The sequence below is a fragment of the Conger conger genome, chromosome 14 (assembly GCF_963514075.1).
Source record: "Conger conger chromosome 14, fConCon1.1, whole genome shotgun sequence".
NCBI classification, from domain to species: Eukaryota; Metazoa; Chordata; class Actinopteri; order Anguilliformes; family Congridae; genus Conger; species Conger conger.
Genome location: NC_083773.1, coordinates 34,784,774 through 34,811,755, shown reverse-complemented (window position 1 = coordinate 34,811,755; position 26,982 = coordinate 34,784,774). Strand labels below are relative to the sequence as shown.

The 26,982-nt window shown below is 43.5% G+C and overlaps 1 protein-coding gene and 1 long non-coding RNA gene across 3 annotated transcripts; one reads left to right on the top strand and one right to left on the bottom strand.

The window, feature by feature from the left end:
* Nucleotides 1-1,371: 1,371 nt before the first annotated feature.
* Nucleotides 1,372-20,248, bottom strand: st3gal8 (ST3 beta-galactoside alpha-2,3-sialyltransferase 8). Of its 2 annotated transcripts, none has more exons than XM_061220798.1 (7): nt 20,144-20,248; nt 6,890-7,635; nt 4,201-4,391; nt 3,479-3,658; nt 2,779-2,824; nt 2,553-2,672; nt 1,372-1,965 (listed from the first exon to the last, which is right to left on the bottom strand). In XM_061220798.1, exons 2-7 carry the CDS (start codon nt 7,205-7,207, stop codon nt 1,795-1,797), a joined length of 1,026 nt encoding a protein of 341 aa, XP_061076782.1. In that variant the 5' UTR covers nt 7,208-7,635; nt 20,144-20,248; the 3' UTR covers nt 1,372-1,794. The 2 variants fall into 2 exon arrangements, with proteins under 2 accessions (XP_061076782.1, XP_061076781.1); XM_061220797.1 differs by lacking the exon at nt 20,144-20,248 and adding an exon at nt 13,520-13,681.
* LOC133110580 (uncharacterized) lies at nt 13,230-24,598 on the top strand. The gene is made up of 3 exons (XR_009704863.1): nt 13,230-13,333; nt 23,523-23,679; nt 24,314-24,598. It is a non-coding gene; the product is annotated as an uncharacterized LOC133110580 (long non-coding RNA).
* Nucleotides 24,599-26,982: the final 2,384 nt, after the last annotated feature.

Genomic DNA, 26,982 nt, shown 5'->3' with positions numbered 1-26,982 from the left:
GACGGATAGTTCAAGTGCAAAGTGATCGTCTAAATCGGCTCATTATTATGATCATCCATCCATCTTGATATTTTTATGCATGTTTATGTCAGTTGCTTAGCAGCCTATAGGCATGTTACTAGCCTACTATTACACAATTAAAATAGCAATAAAACTACAACATGATTTAAGACCAGAGTTCACAACAAAGCAGGATTACTGAGTTAGCTGGATAACTTAACTGGGAAGCATGGGCAAATCTGGAATATGGACTGAAGTTGGACTGAGCTTTTCCGGGTTTTAATTTGTGCAGTTATCTGGCTAACCCAGTAATCCTGCTTTGTGGAACAAGCCCCAGGTTTTGGTTGGTCGTAACCCAATCGCATCCGGCTACATAAAAATGACCACAAAAACAACCATGGCCACACCTTATGTAATGACCAACCCACCCAGATAGGCGCATGGCCGCTTGCCGTTTTAACAGTCAAGCTACTGGAAGGAAGAAGGACATTGCGTCTGTCTGAAACGAGAAATGAAACTTGCGTTTGGATTACCACCACATTGGCCACATATGGCCCTTCATGTGACTCTTCCATTGCAGGATTTAGAACAAACATTCCCATTTCAGTATGTTTAATATCTTTGTTGAAACAAATCTCATTGAGGAGCTCTACAATCTGCCCTGTGAACTGCAGGATGATACTGACTGGCTGCTCAGTAGGGCTGCACAATATACCGTATATTTATCAGCGATGAATAGTATTTATTAGAATTGATGTTGTGAAATTGATTGGCTGTTCAGGTGCAATTTGTTCAATAAGAGCATATTGGAAAATTAATTTAAAATTTTTCATAATAAGCCTATTCATTATCTGGGGTCTATGTTAGCAGTGCACATAAAGCAGAAAGGTATTTGTTTATTTAAAGTCATATCGTCATCGCGATATTCAATACCGTTATTTGACGTCACATATTTTCCTCATACTGTGCAGCCCCACTGCTCAGTGCTGCCCATTCATCCATGCGCACTTAATAACATTCTGTCTGTGGAGAAACGCATCCAGCGCAAGGCACCGGGTAACACAGCCTCCTGGCCATTTAGTGATTTGTCATGCACACCTCTAACCCAAAGCAGCTGAAAGCTAAAAGAGGTTTCGTAACAAAGTAATAGCTGCTAAATTCCCATGTAAAATCAGTCCACCGTGGTTAATTATCCACTTTCCGAAAAAAAAAAAAAAAAAAAAGTGCTGGATTTTGCTTCACAGGGAACGCGTGCGTGCGCTTCTGCACCGCTGCGGAACATGCGTGTTCAAAAGCTTCCCCCCCCGCCTCGCCTGGATCTGCCAGCGACCTTGTTTTGGCTTAACCCACCCCCCCACCCCCCCCCCCCGCTGAGGCTTTGGAATTCCTGAAGGGTCACTGTGGTTAAGGCGCGGCGGTTCAGGATAAAGTACAGTCGGGGGAGGAAAAGAAACGGACGGAGCCAGCCTCTTCCCCGCTCGCTCGCTCAGGTCCTCGGACGGCGTGTGCTCGAGCGGAGGGGCGTCTTCTCTCCGTCGCGGCGACCCCAACCGCCCGTGTCGCACGCTTTTAAAACACAGGCTTTTAAAACGAAAGTATAAACAAAAACGTGAGTGATTGGTTTGGTCATAGGACAGGGTTTAAGTTTTTCTTTTTTGGTTCCGTGAGACTCTGCCGTGAGACAGTGCTCTTTAGTGGTACAGGGCCATTCACAGGGTACACGTTGTCTCTTTGGCCTCTCAGTAACGCCCTGTGGCGGTATGGCTTTAGGGTGTGTGTCCAGCTCCACTGCACTTATACCGTGTGCAGCTTGATTTTGCCCTCGGCTGCCAGCTTCTTGATGACCTGCATCTCAAAATCGGCACTGTGCACACCAGTTTTCCGGAAAGCGCCGGAAAGTTTGTTTTTCTCCCAGTAGTGGTGCCAGTTCCCTTTCTGGTCTGCCCCGTAGCCAAACACGGACACCTGGCGATGGAGCAAACAGGACCATTATTACACAGAAAAGGTTTCCCCCCCCCCCATATCTCACCCCCTATTAATACAGGCAGATTCACTATGACGGCCCCCTCCACACACACCTACACCTGCACACACATACACTTCCATTTCAATTTAAAAGGAACACATTTCAGAGAGTATAATCATTTTTCCACCTTCAGCTGCTGCCAAACTCATAAAGCTGGCCACTTTAAAAAAAGAAAACAATTCAGTCCAGCTATAAAGTCTTGGCTGAAATGTAATGTTTGTAGTATGAAATCTGCAAAGTGCAGATTTATAAAAGAAACAAACCATGACAAATTATTAAACAAAATGACAAATTATGAATTATCGTAGTTTGACTAATTTTTCATGCTAATTATGATTACAGATATTATTCATTATTCATTACAGATATTATTCAGAATCATGTGGCATGAGGTTGTTGTTTTTTTGGGGGGTTTTTTAAACTGGGGAATCCCCTAAAAGTCAGAACGTTTGCATCCATTTACCACAATGCAGTTGTGGAACCCAGTGCACAGTGGGATAGACCCTGCAGTTGGTTACACGCTTACCTCGTCACAAATGTGCAGAGAGAAGATGAGGGCCAGCATCCCGGTGGAAGGGTACCGCCCATGGTGCTCAGTCCACTTGTCATGGGTGTATTTAAAGAAGGTGGGGTTCACTACAATCACCTGCAGGTCAGTACCAGAACATTGGTCTACAGCCAGGGAAACTTTTCACAGTTCCTCAAAAACAATTGAAACTGAGAACAGTCAGTTTATTGTTTATTGATGTTACCTTGTCCTTATCAGCCTTCACAAGATTTTTCACTCTCATATACGTACTGGGGAGCAGAAAACAAGATATTGTACATTACATTACATTACCAGGGGCAGAGTAAAGGGTTAGGGCGTGTGAAAGAAATCTGCACCTACTATGACTATTGTATTGTTTATGACTGCGCTACATGCAAGTTTTTTGTAAAAAAAATTTTTTGGGGGGATTTGATGCCATTCACTTGTTGAGTAACTTATTCACTTGTAAGTCGCTACATTACTAAAATGTAAACGTAAACATTGTACATTACATTACCAGGGTCACAGTAAAGCAGGGGTGTCAAACTCCAGTCCTAGAGGGCTGCAGTGTCTGCTGGTTTTTGGTGTGCGTCAGCACAAGAGATGAACTTCAAAGTCTTTCATTGACTAAAGAGTCCACGCACCTTGTTCTCAAGGCCGTAATTGTCTGCTGATTGAAAGGAAACCACAAATACCGGCAGACACTGCCACCCTCCACGACTGAAGCTTGACACCCCTGCAGTAAAGGGTTAGGGCATGTGAAAGCCTGACACAGCGCGCAGGCAGGAAGTGTGTGAGTGTGTGAAAGTGTGATGAAGCGTAGGATCGTGTGCCAGTGGGTGTATGGCAGCATGTGAAAGCACACGGAGCTGGGCAGACTGGAGTCGTGTATTTGGGAGGGGGGGAGAGGGGGGTAGACGCACCTCTTTATCTCTCCCGTGGTCAGGGCGCTGACCACCCACTGTATGTCCCTCAGTTTGAAGGGCAGCAGGACCAGGTGCACGCCAGGAGGCAGGTCCACCGCACTCTCTGGGTAGAGGATGTGGTGTGTGGTCCTGTTCCCCACGTCCTCCTCGAACCCCAAGGTAGTGGCTTTGTTCATCCTTCAAAAGAGGGCACAGCTGTGGGTGAGTAACACTCACCCGGGTGCCCTGATTGGTTAATAGCACTGACCTGTGTGCCCTGATAGGTTAATAACACTAACCTGTGTCCTAGTTGCTTCATAATACTGACCTAGGTCCTGGTTGGCTAGTAACACTGATCTGTACCCTGACTGGTTAAGAATACTGTCCTGCGATTGCTTAAAAACTCAGATATTGCAATGATTAGGCTAGTTAAGAACACTGACCCAGGCAATGATTGGATGATAACCTGTGCCCTGAATGGATAATAAATGTTTTTTTCACAAAGCAGGATTACAGACTTCGCTGGATATCTGAACTGCTTTTACTTCAGACCATGTTCCAGATTTGGAAGGGTTCCAGGTTTTATTCAGTGCAGTTACCCTGCTGACCCAGTAACCCTGCTTAGTGATACAGGGCCTTGGGCAATGCAAACTTGATCCAGTGAGGGAGTCCGTGTTCTGGGTGGTAGTCCAGTCACGGTTATTAAATTACTGGCCTAAGCACTTGTAGGTCACACACACCTGATCACAGTGGTGTGGGAGTTGATCAACGGGCCGAACTTTGACCCCAGCAGGTTTCCTGAGTTTCCCACCACTGCACACGTCCTGCACCGGTCCTGCCGGGGGGGCCAATCCGGCAAGGGGCTGGAGATCACCTGGAACATTTTCTCGAGCACCTCCTCCACCGTCTCCCCTGTCGACCGCTGGAGACGCTGGAACAGAGAGAACACAGGCACGGAGCTCAACGCCCCCGTCTCTAGAGCACGACCACGCCACACTTCCTGGAGAGCCGCAGTCTAAACAAAAGTTGTTTCCGAGCCGGCCTTGGACAGCCCCAAACTGCCCTCTTTACGACCTGGCTCATCTTTCTGCAGTCTCTTGGAATCCCCGGCAGACTCTGCTGAACAATTGTGTACGTGTCTTTGTATTTGGCAAGAAGCTGGGTGTCTGTTACACATCAAGACGAGCATATCCCAGTGCTGCCTTCCAAAACTTCCATTACTTTCCAAAACCAATTCCGTTTAATTAAAACTTGTTGACATACCTGCTGGAGAGAAGCTCACAGTACCTAAATGTCCACATCCGCACCGTAGGGAGGCCCCCCCTCCCCCCTTTTTTTTATTTTTTAATGCAATTGCATTGACAGTCCGCAGTTGTGGAACTGGTAACTGTCAGTGCAACTGCTTTAACCAGAGCGTTTTTACAGCCGTTGGCTTACGAGTGTGATAAGGGAGAACATTTTTTTTCCCCCTCGTAACAAAATGGCGGTTTTTCCAGATGTTTGTCCTCAGCGATACAGGGCTTTTACGGTGTTTATCCACAGAGATCCAAGGCTCTGAGGGCCTCTGCAGAGCACTTCCATCCCCTCCAGTCATCAAGCGTAAGGCAAATAGGAATTTTTACTCAAAGCCAAAAGGCAAATAAAAACACTTTATATTAGAAATATACTTTGTTTCCTCAATTTCAAAGGTAGTTTTTACATGTAGAATGAGGGTGTCACGCTTTCCACCATTAACAGGATGTGGTTAAGCGGTGTGCACAATCCCCCGCTCTCTGTTCCTCACTTCCTGCACGCTCCAGCGCCGATGTGTTAAACTCAATAACCGTGACGACAGGCGGAGTCGGTCGAGGGAAGACCCGTTGGCTCTTTAGCGCAGCGTGTCGGTGTGGACTAGGGATGGGTACAGGCATTGGAGTGCTAGACAGAAAAATAAGTGCTCAAAGGCCATCGAGTACTATAAAAACAATCCACTTTCCTGATAATAAATTCAATTAAGAGAATTAGCTTCATCATTTTTGTACATTGCAGCGTTATGGGTCATAATCTCAGCTTCTAGAATCCACTGCCGTCTGCAAACCAGGAAAGTAGTAGATTTTTTAACATGGTTGCCATTGTCAAGTATACAGGCAGTGACGGTCAAGTTAAGTCCCGTTGAACTGTAGGGTGTCTGCTAGAATACAAATCAACACAGTAGGGGAATGAATAGGATCGGTAATGGGAAAGTGTTTTTTATTAAGCGGCATATCTCTATTAAACTCTCTATTAAGCCTAAGTGTATGACTAGGGCACTGTGGTGCGTAGTCTAGGCCAGAGGTTCCTAAACTGGGATCTGGGCCCCCCTGGGGTCTGCAAAGAAGCACATTACAGTCTTTATTAACTTACAACTGTCATTCCATTACAATGTGCTTCTTTTTGCAATAAATGGTGTGCGTGACAGAAGTGCTCGGCCTATGTGGGGGGATCTGTGTGACATGAGATTTCGGGCAAGCTTTCATGCACTGCTGTGCTGAACCGATACAGCACTGCAGCCCATGGGCAGTGCAGAAAGGTGTTGAACATTAACCATTTTACTGTGCTTTGTGGGCCCATAACGACTTATGCAAGGCACTGTATCTTTTGAATAAAAGTTACCTACTGCGGCTTTAAATAACAGTGAAAGATGAGCGGACAGCCCTCCACCCTCCCCTTCCCCCCAGACACTGATAGGGCCGTCTCTGCACACCCCTACTGGCAACATTCCAAACACAAATGACTGCTTATGTACTCAGACAAAATACCCTCGGGTACTAAAAGTCAGTCCCTAGTGTGCAGTCAGTGTGGAGTCAGAGTCAGTGTCAGGGTGGAGTTAATCTCAGTTTGGTGTCAGTGTGGGGTAAGTGTTGAGTCAGTATCAGGGTAGAGTCAGTGTGGAGTCAGTATCAGGGTAGAGTCAGTTTGGAGTCAGTATCAGGGTAGAGTCAGTTTGGAGTCAGTATCAGGGTAGAGTCAGTTTGGAGTCAGTATCAGGATAGAGTCAGTTTGGAGTCAGTATCAGGGTAGAGTCAGTTTGGAGTCAGTATCAGGGTAGAGTCAGTTTGGAGTCAGTATCAGGGTAGAGTCAGTTTGGAGTCAGTATCAGGGTAGAGTCAGTTTGGAGTCAGTATCAGGGTAGAGTCAGTTTGGAGTCAGTATCAGGGTAGAGTCGGAGTCAGTGTGGAGTCGGAGTCAGTGTGGAGTCGGAGTCAGTGTGGAGTCGGAGTCAGTGTGGAGTCGGAGTCAGTGTGGAGTCGGAGTCAGTGTGGAGTCGGAGTCAGTGTGGAGTCAGAGTCAGTGTGGAGTCAGTGTGGAGTCAGTGTGGAGTCAGTGTGGAGTCAGTGTGGAGTCAGTGTGGAGTCAGTGTGGAGTCAGAGGCAGTACAGTGTCAGCACACGGGCAGTATAACACACTCACCATCCACCACTTGAGTGTGAGTGCGGGGAGGCTGGTGTTCTGGGCAGTGAGGAAGGGCTGCTGCTGGGGCTCGTAGTGCTGGTCGAACCACTCGGACTGGCCCAGGTCAGCCACACAAGTCTCACAGCCGCAGGACACGCCGTCCAACTCCACTGTGACCTCGCTGGGAGTCCCGGCGGGCATCGCCACGCCGACGGGGAGCAGCGCTGCCATGGCGATGGGCAGAAAGTTGGTCCTGTGCATGGTTTGCGTGGCGATCATCACGAACAGAATCCCGCACAGCAGAGCACACAGGCATATCTTCCTCTTACAGTGCATGCTGGGAGATGCCTGGTTGCTCACGATGAAAACACCACCGGGCTCCTCAGCACTTTGCGAACGGCGAGTCCCTCCTGGTAAGGCCGCACGGGATCATGGGAGAAAAACGCAGAGGGAGGATCCTCCAAGTAAAAGAAATAAAAGTACAATAAAAAGACGGCAGCAGACCTGAGCTTGGTTTGAGCGCAGAGGACCGCGGCTGCGATTGGTGGGGCAGTGACTTATTCAGGCACGGAGGGCCAATGGAGCGCAAGGGGAGGTGAAAAGGGCTCGGTCACAGACCCCGCCCGCGTGCCGCAACCACTGTTCGATTTGCATCCACCATCGCCCGGGAAACCAAAAAGCCTGACGCCCTCGTCCCTCACAGTCTTCACGCGCTGGGCCTCCTGGGGTCTGGAACCCCAACTTTCAGCTGTGCTCCCTCGCTCCTGCAAGAGAAACGCACAATAAACACCTTACTGCACTGTCCTGCTGCGAGAGGATCAAACAGCTGAACAGCTCCGTCACTTTTCTCTGGCCTCTCTCACTCTCTCACTCTCTCTGGCCTCACTCACTGTCTCACACTCTCTCACTCTCTCTGGCCTCTCTCACTCTCTCTGGCCTCTCTCACTCTCTCTGGCCCCACTCACTCTCTCTGGCCTCTCTCACTCTCTCACTCATTCTGGCCTCTCTCACTCTCTGGCCTCTCTCACTCTCTGGCCTCTCTCACTCTCTGGCCTCTCTCACTCTCTCAGTCCTCTCTCATTCTCTCAGTCCTCTCTCATTCTCTCAGTCCTCTCTCATTCTCTCAGTCCTCTCTCATTCTCTCAGTCCTCTCTCACTCTCTCAGGCCACTCTCACTCTCTCTGGCCTCTCTCACTCATTCTGGCCTCTCTCACTCTCACTCTCAGGCCTCTCTCTCTCTCACCCCTCTCATTCTCTCACTCTCAGGCCTCTCTCACTCACTCACTCTCTGGCCTCTCTCATTCTCTCAATCAGGCCTCTCTCACTCTCTCACTCACTCTCAGGCCTCTCTCACTCACTCTCTCACTCTCAGGCCTCTCTCACTCACTCTCTCACTCTCAGGCCTCTCTCACTCTCACTCCTGAGGAGTGAGGAATAAAAGTAACTGCAGAAGGAAAGAAACCAGGATGGATGGTGTATAAACATCTTCAGCTGGCACACCGCCCACCCTATCTGGGACTTTGAAACACACACACATTATCATTACGCGGCACAGACGATAAATAAATATGTATCCAGGCACCAGACAGCGGAAAACGTTATGCCTCTTGAGTGCCTGAGTCATTCCGTGCAGCAGAAGCATCGGTGGGGCTGTTTTTCGGGCTGTGGGTCGTATAAATGTCCAGCCAGTGAGAGACAGAATAGCCCTCCAGGACCCCAGCTCCCCTCAAACTGCACACCTCTGCCTCCTGCCCGACTCACTGCATTCACCTACGCGCAAGTAAGAGTTTCACCAACTACATTCCTCCAGCACGGGATACAAAAAGAAACTTATCAACTGCTAACTGCGCTGAGTATTGACCTAAACCACATGCCAAAACGACGTTTCTGACAAACGGGTATTCATATCGCAGTTATTATTAATACAGCTCGCGGACAAGATTTCCACACACTCCGACTCGCTCCGAAGCTAGTTTCCTCCGTAGAAGAACTTGCCTGTCCATTAACTCGCCCACTGCGAGAGGGAAGAGAGGAAATGATGTCGCTGTTACGGAGGGGGTTCCATCTTCGCCGGGAGACGGCGGCCAAACCCTGGCGGAGGACAAAACGTGGAAGCAACTGTTGACTCACAGGCTCCCGGAATCCCCGGTTTTGGGGGGGGGGGGGGGGAGTGGGCGTCATGCGCGGTAGGAGTTGGCGGGGGAAGCAGGAAGGGGGGGGGGGGGCAGGGGATGGGGTGGAGCCAGCGTTTATATGGACCCCGGGAAGCTCGTTCGAAGCGCTCCGGGATTGATGGATGTCAGCGTGCCCGTTCCCTCCGGTCCGGCTGAAATCGATAGCCGGCAGCCCTCGGAGTGCTCTCAGGCTGCAGGGAGAGGAGGGCTAGCGCAGCGCTGGCTACGTGCGGCCGACTGCTGCCTCTGGAGCGAGACCGGGTTATGGACCGCCGCACGTTTACTGGCCAAGGAAAGAGTGCAGGGGAGAGGGGGAGCAAGCCAGAGATGGCAACGGAGAGGGAGGGAGAAAGAATAAGAAGGAGAGAGAGAGAGAGAGAGAGAGAGGGGGAGAGGGAGGGAGCCAAAGTAGCTGCAGCCTCTGGCCTCTCTTCCCTGAGATGAGAAGCAGACTGCAGACTGCAGCAGAGCCCACAGTCTGTAGCCTGGAGTGGAGGAGGGATGAAGGGAGGGTGAGGGGAAGAGAGGGTGCTGGAGAGGGCGAGGGATTAAGGGAGGGTGAGGGTAAGAGAGGGTGCTGGAGAGAAGGTGGGGGCAGAGCAGGAGGGTCGACGTTCTTGTCGATTTGGAGGAAGGGTTCCCGTGCGCGATTCTGCTGGCTGGGCTGCCACCCGAACATCGCTGCGACACTCTGTACTCTGTACTCTGTCAGCGAGTCCCAGCGCCGCCCCCATCTCAGCCCGATCAATACTCAATACCCTAAATCACAGGGCCGCATAAGGCTGGGACGGATCCACGCGGGAGTGGAATGGGACGATGTGGCGCTGGTGCCGCGAGATGGCCACTGAGGAGAGGGAAGAGGAAGCAGCGTCTGTTTTACATTATAGAAACCTGAAACTGTGCGCACACACACACAGTTTGACACGCACTGCCTTTTCATTAAAAGTGGATCATTGTGTACATAAGCCATATTCAATTTCATCCTTATCACACACGACTGCGGCTTCACTGATAATGATTCACCAAACAATTCACTCAGAAACTTGGTAACACAAAGACCATGCAAACTTAACCGTCAGTTTAATATGGTTAATATGATTAAGAGAAGTACATTGGTTGCTCATACATTTTTCTATCTTCGCCTATGTTATGGGAGAAAAAAGGCGTTAGCAGCTCTTGTGGCCTACTCCAGTGTGTATGGAGGTGGTGTCTCAAAGCCCTGCTCAAGTGCGTCAGGGCTTGTGTGCTTTTTCTAACAGCAGTGGAGAGGTATCTTGGAGAGCAGCTAGACACAAGCGGCCCTGGGGTGATACCGTGAAAAATGTGGGGTGTAGCCATTACAATTTGGCGCAAACTTTGTAGAAATGTTCTTTACATAGTCAGTGAGAATTTTCTTCTCACTGAAAAGATTTTCTGTTTTTGACTGGATACAGATTATTATAGCTGTGGCACAATGGAGCCAAGTCACAACACTGGACAAATACCCTTTCAAATTTGAGGACAATATCTCCAAACATTTGTATTCTGCATTGTTTTTTCTAATCTGTGTAGGCCCACAAGTTTGTACTGTACGTATATAATATACCTTTTGAAGGACATACAGTTTCATTTTGATTGGAAGCTTTGGAACCTGACTTTTTGGCCATTTTCTGCCCTGACTCAAATTTGGCATTGTATATTTATTTAAATAAATTATCTCTTTTACTTAATTTAGCTTGAGGCTGTTCCGAACCAAGATATTTACTAGTCTTAGAAGTTTGGAAGTCATACACAAAGTGGTACTGTTGTAGTAAGCCATCAAATATTGAAAGAAAAATGCAGACCGAGCGACGGCCTATCCCTGATATTGTTGACATTCCACCTCTGGAATTCCAAACTCCATAAGTGAACCAGGGCCGGAATCTTATGTTATTTTCCTGATGTTCCCTTCCCTTGCTTCAAGGGGGGTATCCCCAAAATGCCAGGATGGCGTTCGGGATACAATACAAAGCTCTACGTATGAAGACAGTGCACTGTCAGAGGTACCAATATTTTTCATAGGATTGTGAGTTTGTGAGGTTTGTGAATAATTCATAAGCACATGTTCAGGGATGGGAGGGGGGAATAAAGTGGCAATATCTAAGATTTTCCTTGATTGGCTATTTTACTAAGATCGGCATTGCTAGCTGGCAATACAGTGGAATTGCACACTGCAAATTGCATGTAGCCACAGCCTTTCAAATATCAAGTGTCGCCTGCATTGTGACACAATTCAATAGCCACAAAAAAGGAAAAATAATGAGACCACAGTCTCCTGTATTCAGGACTAGCCCAACTTATAATGCGGTGATAGGTAGCTAGTGAATGAGGTTAGTTTTCACTTGCTAACGGGTACAAGCCTGCCAACATTTTGACGACTGGAAAGTGTGATATACAGCTATTGACAATTGAACAACTGACATGCAACAGTGTCAGAAACAAGCCAAAAACACTAATCTGTCATACATAAATGAGTTAGCACAAGTCACCCAAAACAGATTCCGACAAAGTCTATGCTATAAAACTAGCTATAAAACTAGGGTTTTACTCAGTGCAGTTCTCCAGCTAACTCTATGGACCCGTTTCATGAAACAGGGCACCGGCCTTTCCTTCGGCAGCTCCGCCATAGGCTTTGTATTCAAACTTGGACTTCTTTACCAAATAATTATTCACCAAACTCGAATAGGCTAGTAATTTGCTATTCTTCCATATTAGCGCTGTACTGAATACATCAACTGCATCACTTCCTGTGTGCGGCTGCAATTTTTAATTATATAAAGGTCATTATATATTTAATTGCTATTGCCTAAAAAACAATATAATAAAATTAAAAAATGTTTCAAAAAGAAAAAAAATACATATTATACCTTTAAGAACTGAGAATTTAACTTTGTCATGTACTTCAGCCTACTTTTTGGTGTTTATGAGTGACGATTAAGAAATCCTCAATCTTCCATATGCTTTGTTCTTTATCTATCCTCCCTAGCAGATCACCTGCTAAGTTTGCTTGCTTACATGTCACAAATTCTGTCACAAAATATCTCCCTCGAGGGAAGACAGCGAGGGAAGGGAATGTGTTGAAGTGGAATCAAACCCAGTCCACTTTTAAGCCGGAGCAGGAAGGGATATCAAGAGTGAAGTAATTTATTTGTGATAACATCACATCCAGTTCCTGAATTTCAAATGACTAAGCACACGGGAACAACAGAGATGCCCCTTTGTGTTAAACGGCACTAACATTTTCAAACCCTTCAAAACACTGAAACATGTAGTCACTTGCTAAACAGTCATACAGAGCTTGCAAACTGTAAGAAATTGATTCCTGCTGAGGTAGCTAGTACTGACATGCACACCCTCGCCTCTACCTAAAAGCATTTGCCCTAGAACACTTAACAAACCTAATGTATTTTGGGGCTTTGTTTAACTAGTCTTTTTTTCTAAAGCAAGTTTGTTTGGGAGTTGGTTGCCACACTGACAGCACACAACAAAGACCGCAGCCAAAGCAGCTAAACTGGCAAGTTCCAGCAGAACCAGCTTGTACAGTCACAAATATATCCAGCTCAGATCTTCCCAGACATTGCCATCAGCAAACGTAAGAATTAAATGTCAAGCTAATATGGCTTTGCCAATAAATAGTCCTGCTTGACGGGATCTTAACGGAGGCCGAATGCACATCTGTCGCAGTTTCTCACAGCTGAAATTGCAATGGTGGACTTGACTGATACATAAAAACAGATGAATCAACAGATGAAGTCTGCCTTAAACCGCTCATCACGTAATTCTGATGGCCATTTTTTTTTCTCGCAATAACACCGACAACAAAACCCAGAATGACTGGGTTGGTTAATAAGCGACATAGCTAAACTTGGCACTCCCAGTGAGTTGTTCCTTTAGACTCTCTCAACTTAACCCGAGATGCGCGCTTATACAATATGTTTAAATAGGACCACCAAGCCCTCCATACAGAAATAGAACGCGAGCTGCCGTTAGTCATATTACAGCGGTTGCCTATAATTCCACGGACACGAACTGAAAAAGCAAAACTGCGTAGAAACAACATCTTCTAGTCTACATTCACGGCGCCTGTAAGTTGAGAAAGAAATGCTTACAGGCAAAAACTGGTCATGTAGTAGCCAGATGCCTTACGAAATCGAAGTTTCCTGAAAGTTAGCGGGCATAACGATTGATTTCCCTGCTCTCCTGTTACATTGTAGTTTTTGGATAATAGTAACCAAAAATACTATTACAACTCTGTTTACGACAATTGCAGGTAAATATATATATATATAGATTTAAATTTAAGTTTAGTAAAACGTCGTGCTCGGAATAAGGATTGTTTGCATTTTACTGAGCCAACATTAAAACTTCAGCGTTTTGAAATGAGAATGTTCGTCAATTGTAACAAACTCTACGGCTGTAGTAACATTTGTAAAACGTGTATCTGTCGGCTACTTACATCTCGGTGATCAGACGAAGTTTCACCAGCGTGAGTTGTCGACAAGTTAGTGCTGCATGGTGCAAGGGGAACGCTTTCGGGCAGGAGTGTTTTGCGTTTATGCGGGCTTGAGTGTCTTGAACGTGTGCTTCACTAGAACGAGCACAATCCCCAGTGTACAATTCAAACGAAATATTTATTAGATAGCCTACACGGTGTCTAGTTCTAGGCGGCACCCGGAAGCATAAACGTTACATCTAAAATATTTATATATTATCCTCCTTTAGACTGCATACTGCATACAAAAGCCAATTTGTTCAAGGCCCTTTCTCAATGCAAATAGACGTAGCATACATTTAAATAATTTGCATATCCTGCATGCAAGAATGTGATATTGGTCCTGCTCAATAGCTAAAGCTTGAAATAACACGACGCAAATTACTGCAAATGGCTTTGTTCGTTTTTCATTATCTTAAAATAATTTATCATAATTAAATTATACACATATGGCAGCTAAAGAGGCCAAACAAATATCAACCTATACGTGGATAAGAAAGTTTAGGCCTTATTTATTAGCATAATGATAATTTCGAACTTGGAGAAGATGGTTAGTTCAAAGTCAACGGGAGTAAAGTAATACAACAAGAGTAAAGTAATAAAACGGGCGCGTCATTGAAATTCAGTAAATAATCATTTTAAAAATGTGTTTTGTGTTTACTCGAGTTACTTTTTTCTAATATTACATTTTGTCTAAAGATCTGAAACCATTGTGACAGATATGCAATAAAACAGGAAATCAGCGAGGTTCCCCCTCTTTTTTTTTTTTTTGCCCAAAACTTGTTCATGGCACTATATTTCAGAGTCAGAAACAACTTTTTTTAGCCATGCTTCAGTTAGAACAAGGACATCAGGATCAGCATGAGAAACCAATACATACAGATTTCTCATGCTGAAGCAGATACGTCTAACATTCAGATGCAAGAAACAAATTCATTTTCTGAAGATTATTCAGGCTGGGTGGACGCAGGTTGAAGAAGCTCCTCTGAAGTCAAAGTATGAAGATGGATAATTTTAGGTTTTCATAATTTTTATGTCTGTGGAGAGCATTTATTTTATCTGACCTGGGTTTGCATAATGTCCTCCATGCCTGCAAGGAAATCTGGCATGACTTATGATAGGTAATTACTGACCAAAGGTCTGAGCCCATTTACAATTTAACTGTTTATTTTACTGGAAGCTGTGCTACCGTGAATCAATATCGCTAACAGATAAGGTATTGAAGGATGTGGCATATCATCTTATTTGTTTCTATTTGTGCTTGCCTGGGAATGGGCAGATTCATTAAGAGATTAGGAGTGGCTGCATGATGCCACGCCAACTTATGCACTGTCATTCTGTAGACATAACCCCTTTTTTGTCCAAATTCAAATGGACAAATCTTCTCTTAAGTCATTACGCTCTGTTCTAGTATTGCCATCCATAAAATAATAAAGTTCCTCTCTCTGTCTCATCCATTTCTAGGAGTACAAACGGGTGAGTTTGGCAATTCCTTTATCCGCCCCATAGCTATACCAAGGAGGAACCCTGTCTGATGCCATGTCCCTTGGACTGTCAAAGCATATGTTATGTAGAGTAAATTATTATTTTCAATTCAGAGCCTGTTTTTATTCATTATTCATGATGATAGTATATGATTAGACATTGTTAGGACCCAGCTTTTCTCAGTGGAATCAAAGTCAGGACAATGCAGGAACTCACCCAAGTCAACAAAGTGGCAAGGTCACTGAAACACAAAACAGTAACCACAGTACAGCGACCTTCAAAAGACTTAAATACCCTCGGAGGCCTTGGCTTGATGCACATGGCCATTTTATCTGCAAGGATCTCTTTCTTACAGGATGTCCATCAACATCACATACTACTAGTCTTGCCTGATACCTTGCGGTGCCTTTGTGTCCCTTCCATGATGGCACACATCCATCCACCCTTGGCCCTTGGTCTCCGGCCACACTTTACACACCACAGTTTACAGCCTAGGCCCTTAGGACTGAACCAAGCTTCAGCTGCTATAGAGAATCACTGATAAGTGCACATGAGATAACATCGCATCATGGCGAGGACAGGATTAAGTCCAGCCACACTCGCCTTTTCCTTGACACATGACACATGGGGGCAAAGGTCAATTGTTTTGATCAGTGTTTAGCCTGCTCTTTGTTGCGCTTGGCTTGCATATGCTTGCATATGTTTGTGTTAGCCTGCTGTGAACTTGAGGTAGCAAAATTATGCCATGGCGACATAGGAACTCCTTTGGCTCGCAATGTCAGACAATGAAGAAGACACTTTGCCCAAAAATATTTGTGTGCTTCAGCAGAATTACTTCTGCTTGTGTGGACACAGGCATGTAGCAGAATAAGTAGTTCGTTTTTGCGCTCTGTTGATGTTTGTGAGAAACCGTGGCACTTTGGAAAGAGATGTTGCTGTTGAGTTTTTCTGCCTGATTCATTACGAGAAACAAAAAGATGCATAGAGGTCCATTATATCATCAAATCATCAAATCTATCAAATTTGTCACATCTCAACAAAACTATCTGGAGATAGATAGCACTCTGCGTAAGTGGAAATATACTTGAATTACATTTTTTCTGAACTGCCTCTTTAACTATGACAAACCTCATCAAAATAACCAATCATTTACTAAGTTTCACAATATGCTTATGTAACTATTCAGTTATTAGATGTAGAATTATGCATCTTATTACTATTACTTTTTTTTTGTTGTTGATAGAAGCAGGGACTACCCCTACTTCTGTCAGAATCTTGTGTGCGTTGTGTGTAAGTGTCGGACACTTTCTGCAGAAATACATCCTATTAAAATTAGGAGGTTGAGTAGTATCCCTCGCTTCACTCCTATCCTGAACATCGGTCAGTGCATGGACCTCTATGCAGTCTGTGAATGAAGATGTGCAGTATCAGTTCTAGAATCTGTTGGGAGGGACCAGGAGCTCAGGATCTCAGTGTGGTTTATCCAACATCCCATTGGAATACGAATGTGTTCAAGATGATGCGCATTCAGCAAGCATCAGTGCTATCAGGGTCTACAAGAACACTCAGGTATGGAAGCCAACCAGTCCGATGGCCTATATCTCTAAAATTAGGACCACGGCCAATCAGGGAACAGTTCGGAATCTACGAGCATGGGTCTGACTATTGTCAATAAGGGATCTGCGCAATGTGATTAGAAACACTTAGTACAAGCCCAATCCATCTGAAACTGGTGCTAACTTGACTGTGTCCTAAAGTTGCACATTGCAAGCTACATCAGTGATGGCTAAAAACTGAAAGAAGGCCATTCTACTAGCAATGACATTTGAAGCAACGATGAGGTGCATGGCATTATAGCTTGTAATTAAATGAGGCTAATGGTCAAATGTGCAATAGGTGCAAGCTTGGAAAACTAGTAATGGATACAGAATAGAAACAGAGGGACAGATAAGACATACCTCCCACACTAGGCATGGGTGCCACTGAAGCCTGATTTATACTTCTGTGTCGAATCTAGGCACCGGCTACTGGGGTAGCCTACACGTAGGCACGTAGTTACATTAATGGGGAGGTGCGTGTCAGGCTACGACGTAGGGAATGCGGCTACGCATAGGCTGTAGCCTCTGCCTAGATTCGACACAGAAGTATGAATCAGGCCTAAAGTTTAGGACTTAAAACACCGAATTTGAGAAGCCATCATTAAGGGATTAATGAATATGGGAGTGAAAAACAGGCCAAGCAAAGAGAGTCAACAATAAAAAAAAAATAGACAGGTAGTAGAGTGCCCCCTGCCTTTTCTGATTGGTGACAAACAGAGGAAATAATTCACATGTGGTCAAAGTGCAGATCCTCAGCTTATTTCAAGCTTATTTCACCATTGCAGCACTTTTTCTACATAGCAGGTTTTAACGCTTTCCAACGGTAAAAAGAAAACCGACACCGGGTATGAATTAAGGGGTTAATGTTGGTGATGTTGAGAGGCCACAGACTTCAGGAAGTCTTGACATACAAAGGACATGTGACAAAATACAAAACATACAAGACTATTTTATTTGACTTTATGTTATTTTGTCTCAAACATATAAAAGGTACAGTAATTACTACATGGTGAAACCAAAATGTATAACAATACTCTTTAGTGAAAGCTGAGAATCTGAACTTTGACCATATGAAGAGGACATAAAACATTAATCAGGAAAGGCCAAAAAGGGCAGGGTATGTCCCGACATTTAGAATTCTACTGAAAACATAAGAATTGTATATCCTTGCACATCCAGTAGTAGTAATAGTAATATGCCACTACACTATGGGATTTTAATTTATTATAATGACATTAACAATTTATGTCTAGATTCTTGGCATCCCTTTACAACTATAGTCAAGTTAATGACAATATTCGGATGAAAATACAGATACCAAGTACTGATCTTTTCCCACAAATATCTGAGCAGCATGAAACTCTTAGCAATCTGGCAATAATATTACAATGTGTTGCAGAACAAATGTCTTTCATTGTGTCTTTGTAAAAAGTCTGGTTATGCACAGCAATAAATTCTAAATAAAGCCAGAACATCCATAGTATTTGTCTAATGAAAAACATTGACTGTTTCATTAATCTTGCTTTGACTCGAAAACAAAAGTTCCTTCTGAAATAAATGTATAAGCTGTGTAGTGAGGAATTCTTCTTGATATTCACATGCAAAGAAAGCCAGAGTGCTGTCACTTAATTGAGCCACAATACTGTTCTAACCTGCTTGCTTCAGGAAATGTTTTTTAATCTCCCTCAAGCAAAGAGTCTGTCAATAATTTTAATAAAAATCGGAATGTGATTCCATGCTAGAGGGAGGAGCCTCTCCAAAGCTGACACTGAAAGTCATGCTGCTCCGGCTAGATACAGTACTGTTAGCACGCAACAATGTCAATGCTGCCAAAGCAAACCATTTGGTTGAAATCATCAAACATTTTGTGTGCACTTTGTCAAAATGGTTTTTATTTTACTGTATTAACCTTTTCCAGCTCGGTTTAGAGGGACTACATGATGAATCCTCTTAGGAGGACTGTCACGTCAGTGGATTCTGTGCTATGTCAGTGACAGAATATTATACTCCCTGTGGTCTGGAGACCTGGGACTGAAGGAAAGATCACCTAAATCTAATGATGCTGATGTCTCTGCTTTGGCTGCCGGCCTGTTCGTGGTTTGCTTATGCTGAACCAGACAGCAGTCCATTTGGAGCCCAGGAGAAGGCCCTTATCATTTCCAGTGTCTTAAGTTCTGGAAACATTCACTCAGAATGAATTGGGTTACGAGACACTGGATGAAAGAGTCACTGGATGAAAGAGACTCCCAAGTCTGTTTTAGAGCAAACAAGGAAAGGACTTGCCATTCTAGTTTCAGTGCATAAATCTTTCTTGACATGTAGTTTTTTGGGTGTAGACATGACCTGATGCCAGAGGGCGTGCTACATGGCACCAGGATGTTTTTTTACCAGGCATCAAATCATAACATTGTTTTTGGGAACAGTGATTCAGTTGACATTTCCAAAACCAACTGAGGTTCAGTATAGGTATATTGGTCTTTGTCGCTCTCAAAGGAAGCAGAAACTAGCTTTATCAAGGCAAAAAACAAATTCTTAAATTTCATACCAGTTCTGCCTGGATGCTCACATCCTTGTCCAACATATCAAACATTAAAAGTCAGTTGTACAGACTAAGGTTAATTGTGGGTTGCATGAAATCAATTCAACATACTTATTTTATCTACTTAATTATGAGTGGAGAAGCAAAGCTGTTTCTGCATTCCACTGTTGTAATGTGTCTCTTTGAGTTACTGTCACCTTCCTGTCAGCTTGAACTAGGCCTTTCTCCTCTGACCACTCTGATTAACTAGGGGTTTTCGCCCACAGAACTGCTGCCTACTGGATGTTGTTTTTTCACCAACTCTAGAGACTGTGCGTGAAAAATCCCAGGAGATCAGCAGTTTTTGCGATACTCAAACCACCTCGTCTTGCGGCAACAAACATTCCACAGTCGAGGTCACCTAGATCTCATTTCTTCCCTGTTCTGATGTTGGGTTTGGCATGCCTAATATAGTGGCCACTGAGTGTATATCAAACCATTTCACATGGATACCCATTATACATGGATGTATCAACAGGTAGGTCTTTGGACTAGGCTGTGAAGACTGCTTAGAAACAAAGACTTTTGTTTCAACCCTTTTGGTGAAAGGGCTACTTGTATTGAAAGAACAAAAAACTACACTTTACCTGTCTCAGTAAATGTACATAAGACAAGACTAAGTTCATTGTACATGCAATGTTTCAAGCAGAAATACACTACATAAGGAGATCTTGGGTGAACCTGCATCAGTTCACATAAGTGTAGGTCAAGGAAAAAAGAAAACGACAACAAAAAGGCCCACTCCCCTCCCTGCTCAAGAATTATATGTCAGCACAGTCTCAGCCGTAAAGGAGAGAGAGACAGAGAGAGGGAGAGAGAGAGAGAGGAGTGAGTGTTTCTGTTAACTTTGGTACAGAAAATAGTATGTAATAAAATGAAACGACATACATAAACAACTAAAACAAAGAGAAGGGAATTTGTACACACCTCGTTTGTGTCAGTTGCGAAGCAGAATTGTTCCTCTGTCGGCAGTTTCTCCCTTCAGTATGTACATGCCCTTCGCTCTGCTGCGCTGCTCAGAGTAATCTGCACAAGATGGTTTAGATTATGACGTGAGAGGGCATGTCAGTGTAAGTGAGGGTTTTTTCTGTGAAAGAGGTGGAGCACAGAATTACTGTTCTTCACTTGTGTAAAACGTAGCTTGAACTGGTTTAACTGGTCAACCAGCTACCAGCTGCTTCAAAAGCGTTTGCCTGCCTGGCTGTGCCTTACTTTTTCTGAAACTAATTATCCAAACAATGGAAGTAAATGCAGTTGATACTGTGACTTACAGTCAGACATATGATATGTCAGGGAAGACATACTCGTATTAACAATGAAAAGAGCTGTTGATATAAATCACTCTGTACAGTAAATCTACTTTAACCCTCATGGACTGAGGCCATACCATGCTACAGGCTGTATTCTAAATCATGTCAGGATACAGCTCAGTTAAAATTGCTGTGGGTAAACTTGCTTCCTTTGATATAAGGCAGGAGAGTTAAGGTACATGACTGGGACCAGCAAGGTCAGTGGTTTGATCCCTGGTGTAGTCATAGGACTGGAACCATGAGCAAGGCCCTTAACCCCTCATTGCTCCAGGGGGGATTGTCTCCTGCTTAGTCTAATCAACTGTAAGCTGCATTGGATAAAAAAGCATCAGCTAAATAACAGTGTAATGTAAAAGTTTAGTTGATTACACAGTTACTGCAACTCACTTCGCATGAGGGGGATATCATAAAGCAGGATTACTAAATTAGCTGGATAAGTTCACTGAGGGAAACTGGGAGCCCTTCCAAAACGCTCCACAAAGGAAGCAGTTTCACAAACATTGAACATCGAGACATGGCACATAACCGCCAAAGCACTGGAATAGAAATACAGAGAAATGTGGCCATTAAACAGTCTGAAAGAGTTGATAGTCTGAAATGTTCTTTCATATCCCTAAAAAACGAATAAAACTATACCCTGTCTTGTGCCTTTAACAATAAAATCTAAATGACTTTCCATAACTGTCTGCCGCAGATGACTCTGGAGCCCTCAGGAACCGAGGTTGCTTTGATCGTGGTTATTGTCTTCAGGAAGGTTATTGGCTCACCTATCTGATCTGCTCCAATGGGCTTTCTGGCCCACTTCATTCCTGTCATTTGTGCCGTTGTACATTCACATTGTCACGCTGACAGTAGAGAGCATCGCAACGCTCAGATTTGTAAAACAGTTGCAACCTTAAAATAGCTTAGGCTCCTGAGAAAATTCAAACATTGCTGCAGTCTGTTTATCTCTGGCTAAAACCACAGGTCAGCTCACTTACTGTAGCTAACATTAGAAGGTGTCATGACTTTATTGAACATGGATTTATTAATGTAATCCTAGTTAGGCGTAGGAGTTTAATTTTGCATATACAGTGAGCCCTGTATGTCTTGGGACATTTTTTCTTGATTTGTCTCCTTCCTCCACAATTTTAGATCAATCATTTACATGTGAGTAAAGTGCACATTCTCTGATTTTATTAAAATGATTGTGTTATTATATATTTTGGATTCACTGTGTAGAAATTGCAGCACTTTTTTATAAATAGTACCCCCATTTCAGGGAACCATAATCTTTGGGACAAATGGCTTTACAGATATTTTTGATCAATCAGGTGTGTTCAATTGCTTCTTTATTGCAGGTACATGGTAGCTTTCAGGATCTAGTCATCATTCTAGGCTTTTGATTACCCTTGGATTGGCATTATTGACATAATACAGTAGTATGCAGTGATGATTATACACTTAACACAATGAAGATAAATCAGAAACCAAGTACTATTCAAGTATTTATTTCATGTAATATTGGTTCATGTAGATGAAAATAAGTAAACAGATAACAATATATTGTGAAAACAAAAATAATAGTCTCTTGGAGGAAAAAAGTCAGTATCTAGTGTGGCCACCCTTTGCTTTGCATTTAATCGTTCACATATTTTTTATTTCTTCACTCGTTAAACCATTCCATATGGTTTGAAGTTCATTCCAAAGAGATTCTTTCGATGTTACCACAGATTTATTTATCTTGGTATCCAGCAAATGCCAGATTTTCTCAATCAGATTAAGGTCTGGACTTTGAGCGGGCCAAGTCATAACTTTTATGTCACCAGATGATTCTATTCACCAAGTGACCAACTGGCATCATGTAAGGCTACAATGCGGCTACGAACAATCGTCATGCCATCATGTTTAACACTGTGACATTGCTCAAAGTTCATGTTACCTTAAATACTGGAACAAATGATCATCAGAAGTAATTGTGCAGAATAATGTTGCTTCAAATCAGTTTAAACAAATTGTTTAGCATCAACAATCATGGAATGAGCCTTCAAACATGCATTCATGCTATGCAAAATAAAAAAAATAAAGAATTTCAATTTTTCTAAAAAAATTATGTTTCTGTTTATTAGCCATTCTTTTACCTCAATGTAATTGTGGGAATGTTATTTTTTTTTTCGTTCTTATTGCCTACAATAATATTGTTCAATACATTTTCACCCAAAATTTTTGAAGAAGTAATATTATCCAAACCCATCTGTGAAACACATTACATTACATTACATTATTGGCATTTGGCAGACGCTCTTATCCAGAGCAACGTACAGTTGATTAGACTAAGCAGGAGACAATCCTCCCCTGGAGCAATGCAGGGTCAAGGGCCTTGCTCAAGGGCCCAACGGCTGTGCGGATCTTATTGTGGCTACACCGGGATTAGAACCACCGACCTTGTGTGTCCCAGTCATTTACCTTCATTTAGGCCGCCCTGTAGCGTAGTGGTGCGAGTGCTGTGGTTTGGGCAGGTATGACTCCCACAGATACTGGCTCACTTGTCTGTTAATGATTTGGAACTGCTGATAGCAGGATCTTTTCTGCGCAACTTCAAGCAAATGCCTTCAAAGCCAAGACAATGATCTCAAACATACTGCTAAAGCAACAGCAGTTTTTCGAAGCCTAAAATGGAAAGTTATTGACTGGCCAAGTTGTTCACCCAATCTGCATCCAATTGCACATACATTTGGCCAACATTAGCTCACGGGGTGAGAGCAGTTGTCTGGCAGTCAGAATGTTGCCGGTTCAATCCCTCCCTGGGTGTATCAAAGTATCTCTGAGCAGGACACCTAACCCCCAATTGCTCCCGATGAGCTGATTGGTGCCTTGCATGGCAGCTTATTAATGTGTGTGTGTGTGTGTGTGTGTGTGTGTGTGTGTGTGTGTGTGTGTGTGTGTGAATGGGTATGAGAATTGTAAAGTACTTTGGATAAAAGCACTATATAAATGTAGTCTTTTTACCTTTTCAGATGATGAAGAGAAGAGTTCATGTAACTAGCCCCTGAAACAAGCAGGAGCTGAACATGGCTGCAGTATAGCCATCTGGAGATGAGATACTAAACACCTGGTGATGTCAATGGGTCACACACTACAGGCATTCATTTCATGCTCAGGATATGTGGCAAGGTACTAAACATGATTACTTTCAGTTCAAGGAGAGATACCACAGGTGAATAGGAAAACAGAAATGACATTTTACTTTTTTTTTCATTATGGCTTTCATTTATTTTTCCGGAACATATGCAAACGAGCACATGACTAATTAAAAAAGCACAATTCGCATATTAGTTTAACCACTTTTTTGGATTAAGTCAGTGTTCATTTTTCTATTCCTAGTTTCTATCTGTGATAAATGGGAAATTGTTCAATTTGTAATTTTATTGATGACTTATTAAAAATAAACTTATATATGCCAGAAAAGATGCTTTTTGTTTGCTATTTTCTCACATAATATACCCCATAAAAATAGAAATTAAAATATATCCAAAAACCGCTTTGTAATTCCCCAAATATTTTGCTTAAGAAGCACCAAGTTTGGCAAACTTTGGTAGCTATATCTTTCAGTTACGCTACAAAAATGATTTAAATTTTTTGTACAGGAAATAATTTAGAAAATGCCCTTTAAGTTTTCTTGGTGCTTGGTTTACTTGAAAAACATTTAAAATAACTACTGAAAGTTGTTTCTGATTCATATATTTTCTGAAACTAGAACTGCAGGTCTAGTTGTAGAAGCTAAGTATCATAGTATCAATGTACCTAGGGGCGACATGGCTCAGGCAGTAAAGCAGTCGTCTGGCAGTTGGATGGGGGCCGGTTCGATCCCCCGCCCGGGCTGTGTCGGAGTGTCCCTGAGCAAGACACCTAACCCCCAAATGCTCCTGACGAGCTGGTCAGCACCTTGCATGGCAGCCAATCGCCGTTGGTGTGTGAGTGTGAGTATGAACGGGTGAAGGATAAGCATCAATTGTACAGTGCTTTTGATAAAGGCGCAATATAAATGCCAACCATTTACCATTTACCTATCCTGCAAAAGTTTCCCTTTTAACCTGTGGTGCCTCCCCTTAATAGGTCCCACGCTGTGCATAAAGTGTTGTCATTTACACACAGTGAAGTTGAAGTAAAATACCCTGTAATAAAACTTTATTTTGGAATTTAACCGCTTGTGAATTGTTTTGTTTACAAGCTAAAATTGTACAGAACCAAATCAAGAAAAATGTCTTGGTCCCAAGACATATGGAGCTCACTCTATTTCATTTAAATAGGTATTCTGTCTCAATAGCGTTACTATAGAAACAGATGTGGTCCGAGAAAAGATAAATTCATTGCCTTTGCAAACACACAGGGCCAAGTCCAGATAACAGACTCAATTGGGTCACTGCCCTTGTGCAGAGACTAATCAAATTCCCCCAAAGGATTAGATCACTGTCCATTGCAGACTAATGTACACAGTATGTTCAGCCATTTATTCTCCATTTCCAAATTCACAGCCACCTCATCTGACTGAAAAGCATTATACTCAGCATGTTGTATTTATTTAAACTAGTGTGATCAAGGATCAGGCCAGGATCAAGACTATGGAAGAATGAGCTCTCATTGTGTCCATCCAACCCAATGTGGTGACTCTGTGATGAAATCCCCATTCACAGCAAACCTGAACATTTTTCATAATTATATGCCATCATTACATGACATTTATTTAGCAAAAGCTTTTGTCTAAAGCAACATACAATAAAGTACACTGTTACAAACAAAACGCTCTTGAAAAAGACTACAACAGGATTTGATCTTTCAGACATAAATATGGGTATAAGATAAGATAAAATGGGATTATATAAGATAAGAGTAGATTTTGAACATGTGGGGTAATTTGTCCTCATATTTATCCCATCCTAGTTACTTAGGAGCTGCTGGTGGTCACAGTGCAGCACTGAGGCCGGTGCTCAACCTGGAGGAAACGCATGCAAACAGGGGGACCACTGGTGGGGACGTTTGTCCGGGAGACCAGAAGAAACAATACTCCACAGTCAGAATACAGGATATGACGTACTGTATGTCAATGACAGTGCAGTAGCAGCACTTACCCTGGAACAGCTAAAGTCATTACAAGGCTCCAGATGTCACAAATGAGTTTCAGTTTAACTGCAGGCACATGGGCAACATTGGCGCAGGCGGTAACAGCAGTAGTCTGGCAGTCGGAGGGTTGCCGGTTCGATTCCTGGGTGTGTTGAAGTGCCCCTGAGCAAGACACCTAACCCCTAAAAATGCTCTTGACAAGCCGGTTAGTACCTTGCATGGCAGCCAATTTGTTGGTATGTGAGTGTGTGTATGAATGGGTGCATGAGGAGCATTAATTGTACAGTGCTTTGGATAAAGGTGCTATATAAATGCCAACCATTTACACAGTGCAGAAAGTTTTATGACATGAGATTCATTCCTCCAATTCTTTCATCTTGGTATGCTCATTTTTATTTTTAGCTCACTCTCCAGACCCGCCGCAGGGGCTAGGCTGAGGGACCATAACCATAGCTATGCATAGCAGTTGCTCATTACAGGCCAAGCCCTGGTGTAATGCTATGGTTAGACAGTATGTTCAGTAACACAACATGAGACATCAAACTCAGGTCAAAGACAGCTTTTTAAATGAAATAAGACATGATTTTGTGCTGCACTTTTTTCAGCAATTTGAGAGTGCTCCTTGAGATTGCACAGATGAAGGAGCTGTGATTTAGCAGTGTTAGCTGGGAAGAGGTCCACTGAAGCGGGCTGTTGGTGGTGAGCTCTGAGCATGCATGGAAAGGCCTCCAAATGACAAGAGTAGTTATGGGTGGCTTTTTCTTTTTGCCTGCATAATTTCATGGCCTCTGCTCTACTGTAACAATACAACAATACAGACACAGACGTCGGAGTCCACACATACATGCACAAAGACACACACACACACACACACACACATACATGCACAGACCTGCGTGCACAGGCACACATAGCTCAGCTATTGTACAGCGTGTGATAATGGCCTTCCTGTAATGAGGAGACACATCACCACCCACACCCTGTGGGCTCATAACTCTGCAGTCAACTCCAGCAACGCCTTATGATGATTTACACAATTTTAAAAACGCCGAAATATTCTCAGTAACATTAGCCCTACTACAAATACTAATACTAATACTACTACTACTACAACAACAATAATCTATTTATATAGCACCTTTCATAAAAGTAATTTGGTGCCTAAAATGCTTCACAGAAACATAACATTTCAAACATGTTAGAATATGAACCAATTCCCAAAGAATCATCATCCTAGCAGATTAGAGGGGTTTTCCTCACAGGGCCCCTGTGTTGGAGCTTAGAAACAAGGTAGGTAGGTGGGGGATCACTTGGAGTATTGTGAAATAGTGACCTAAAATATTTAAATTGTGTAGG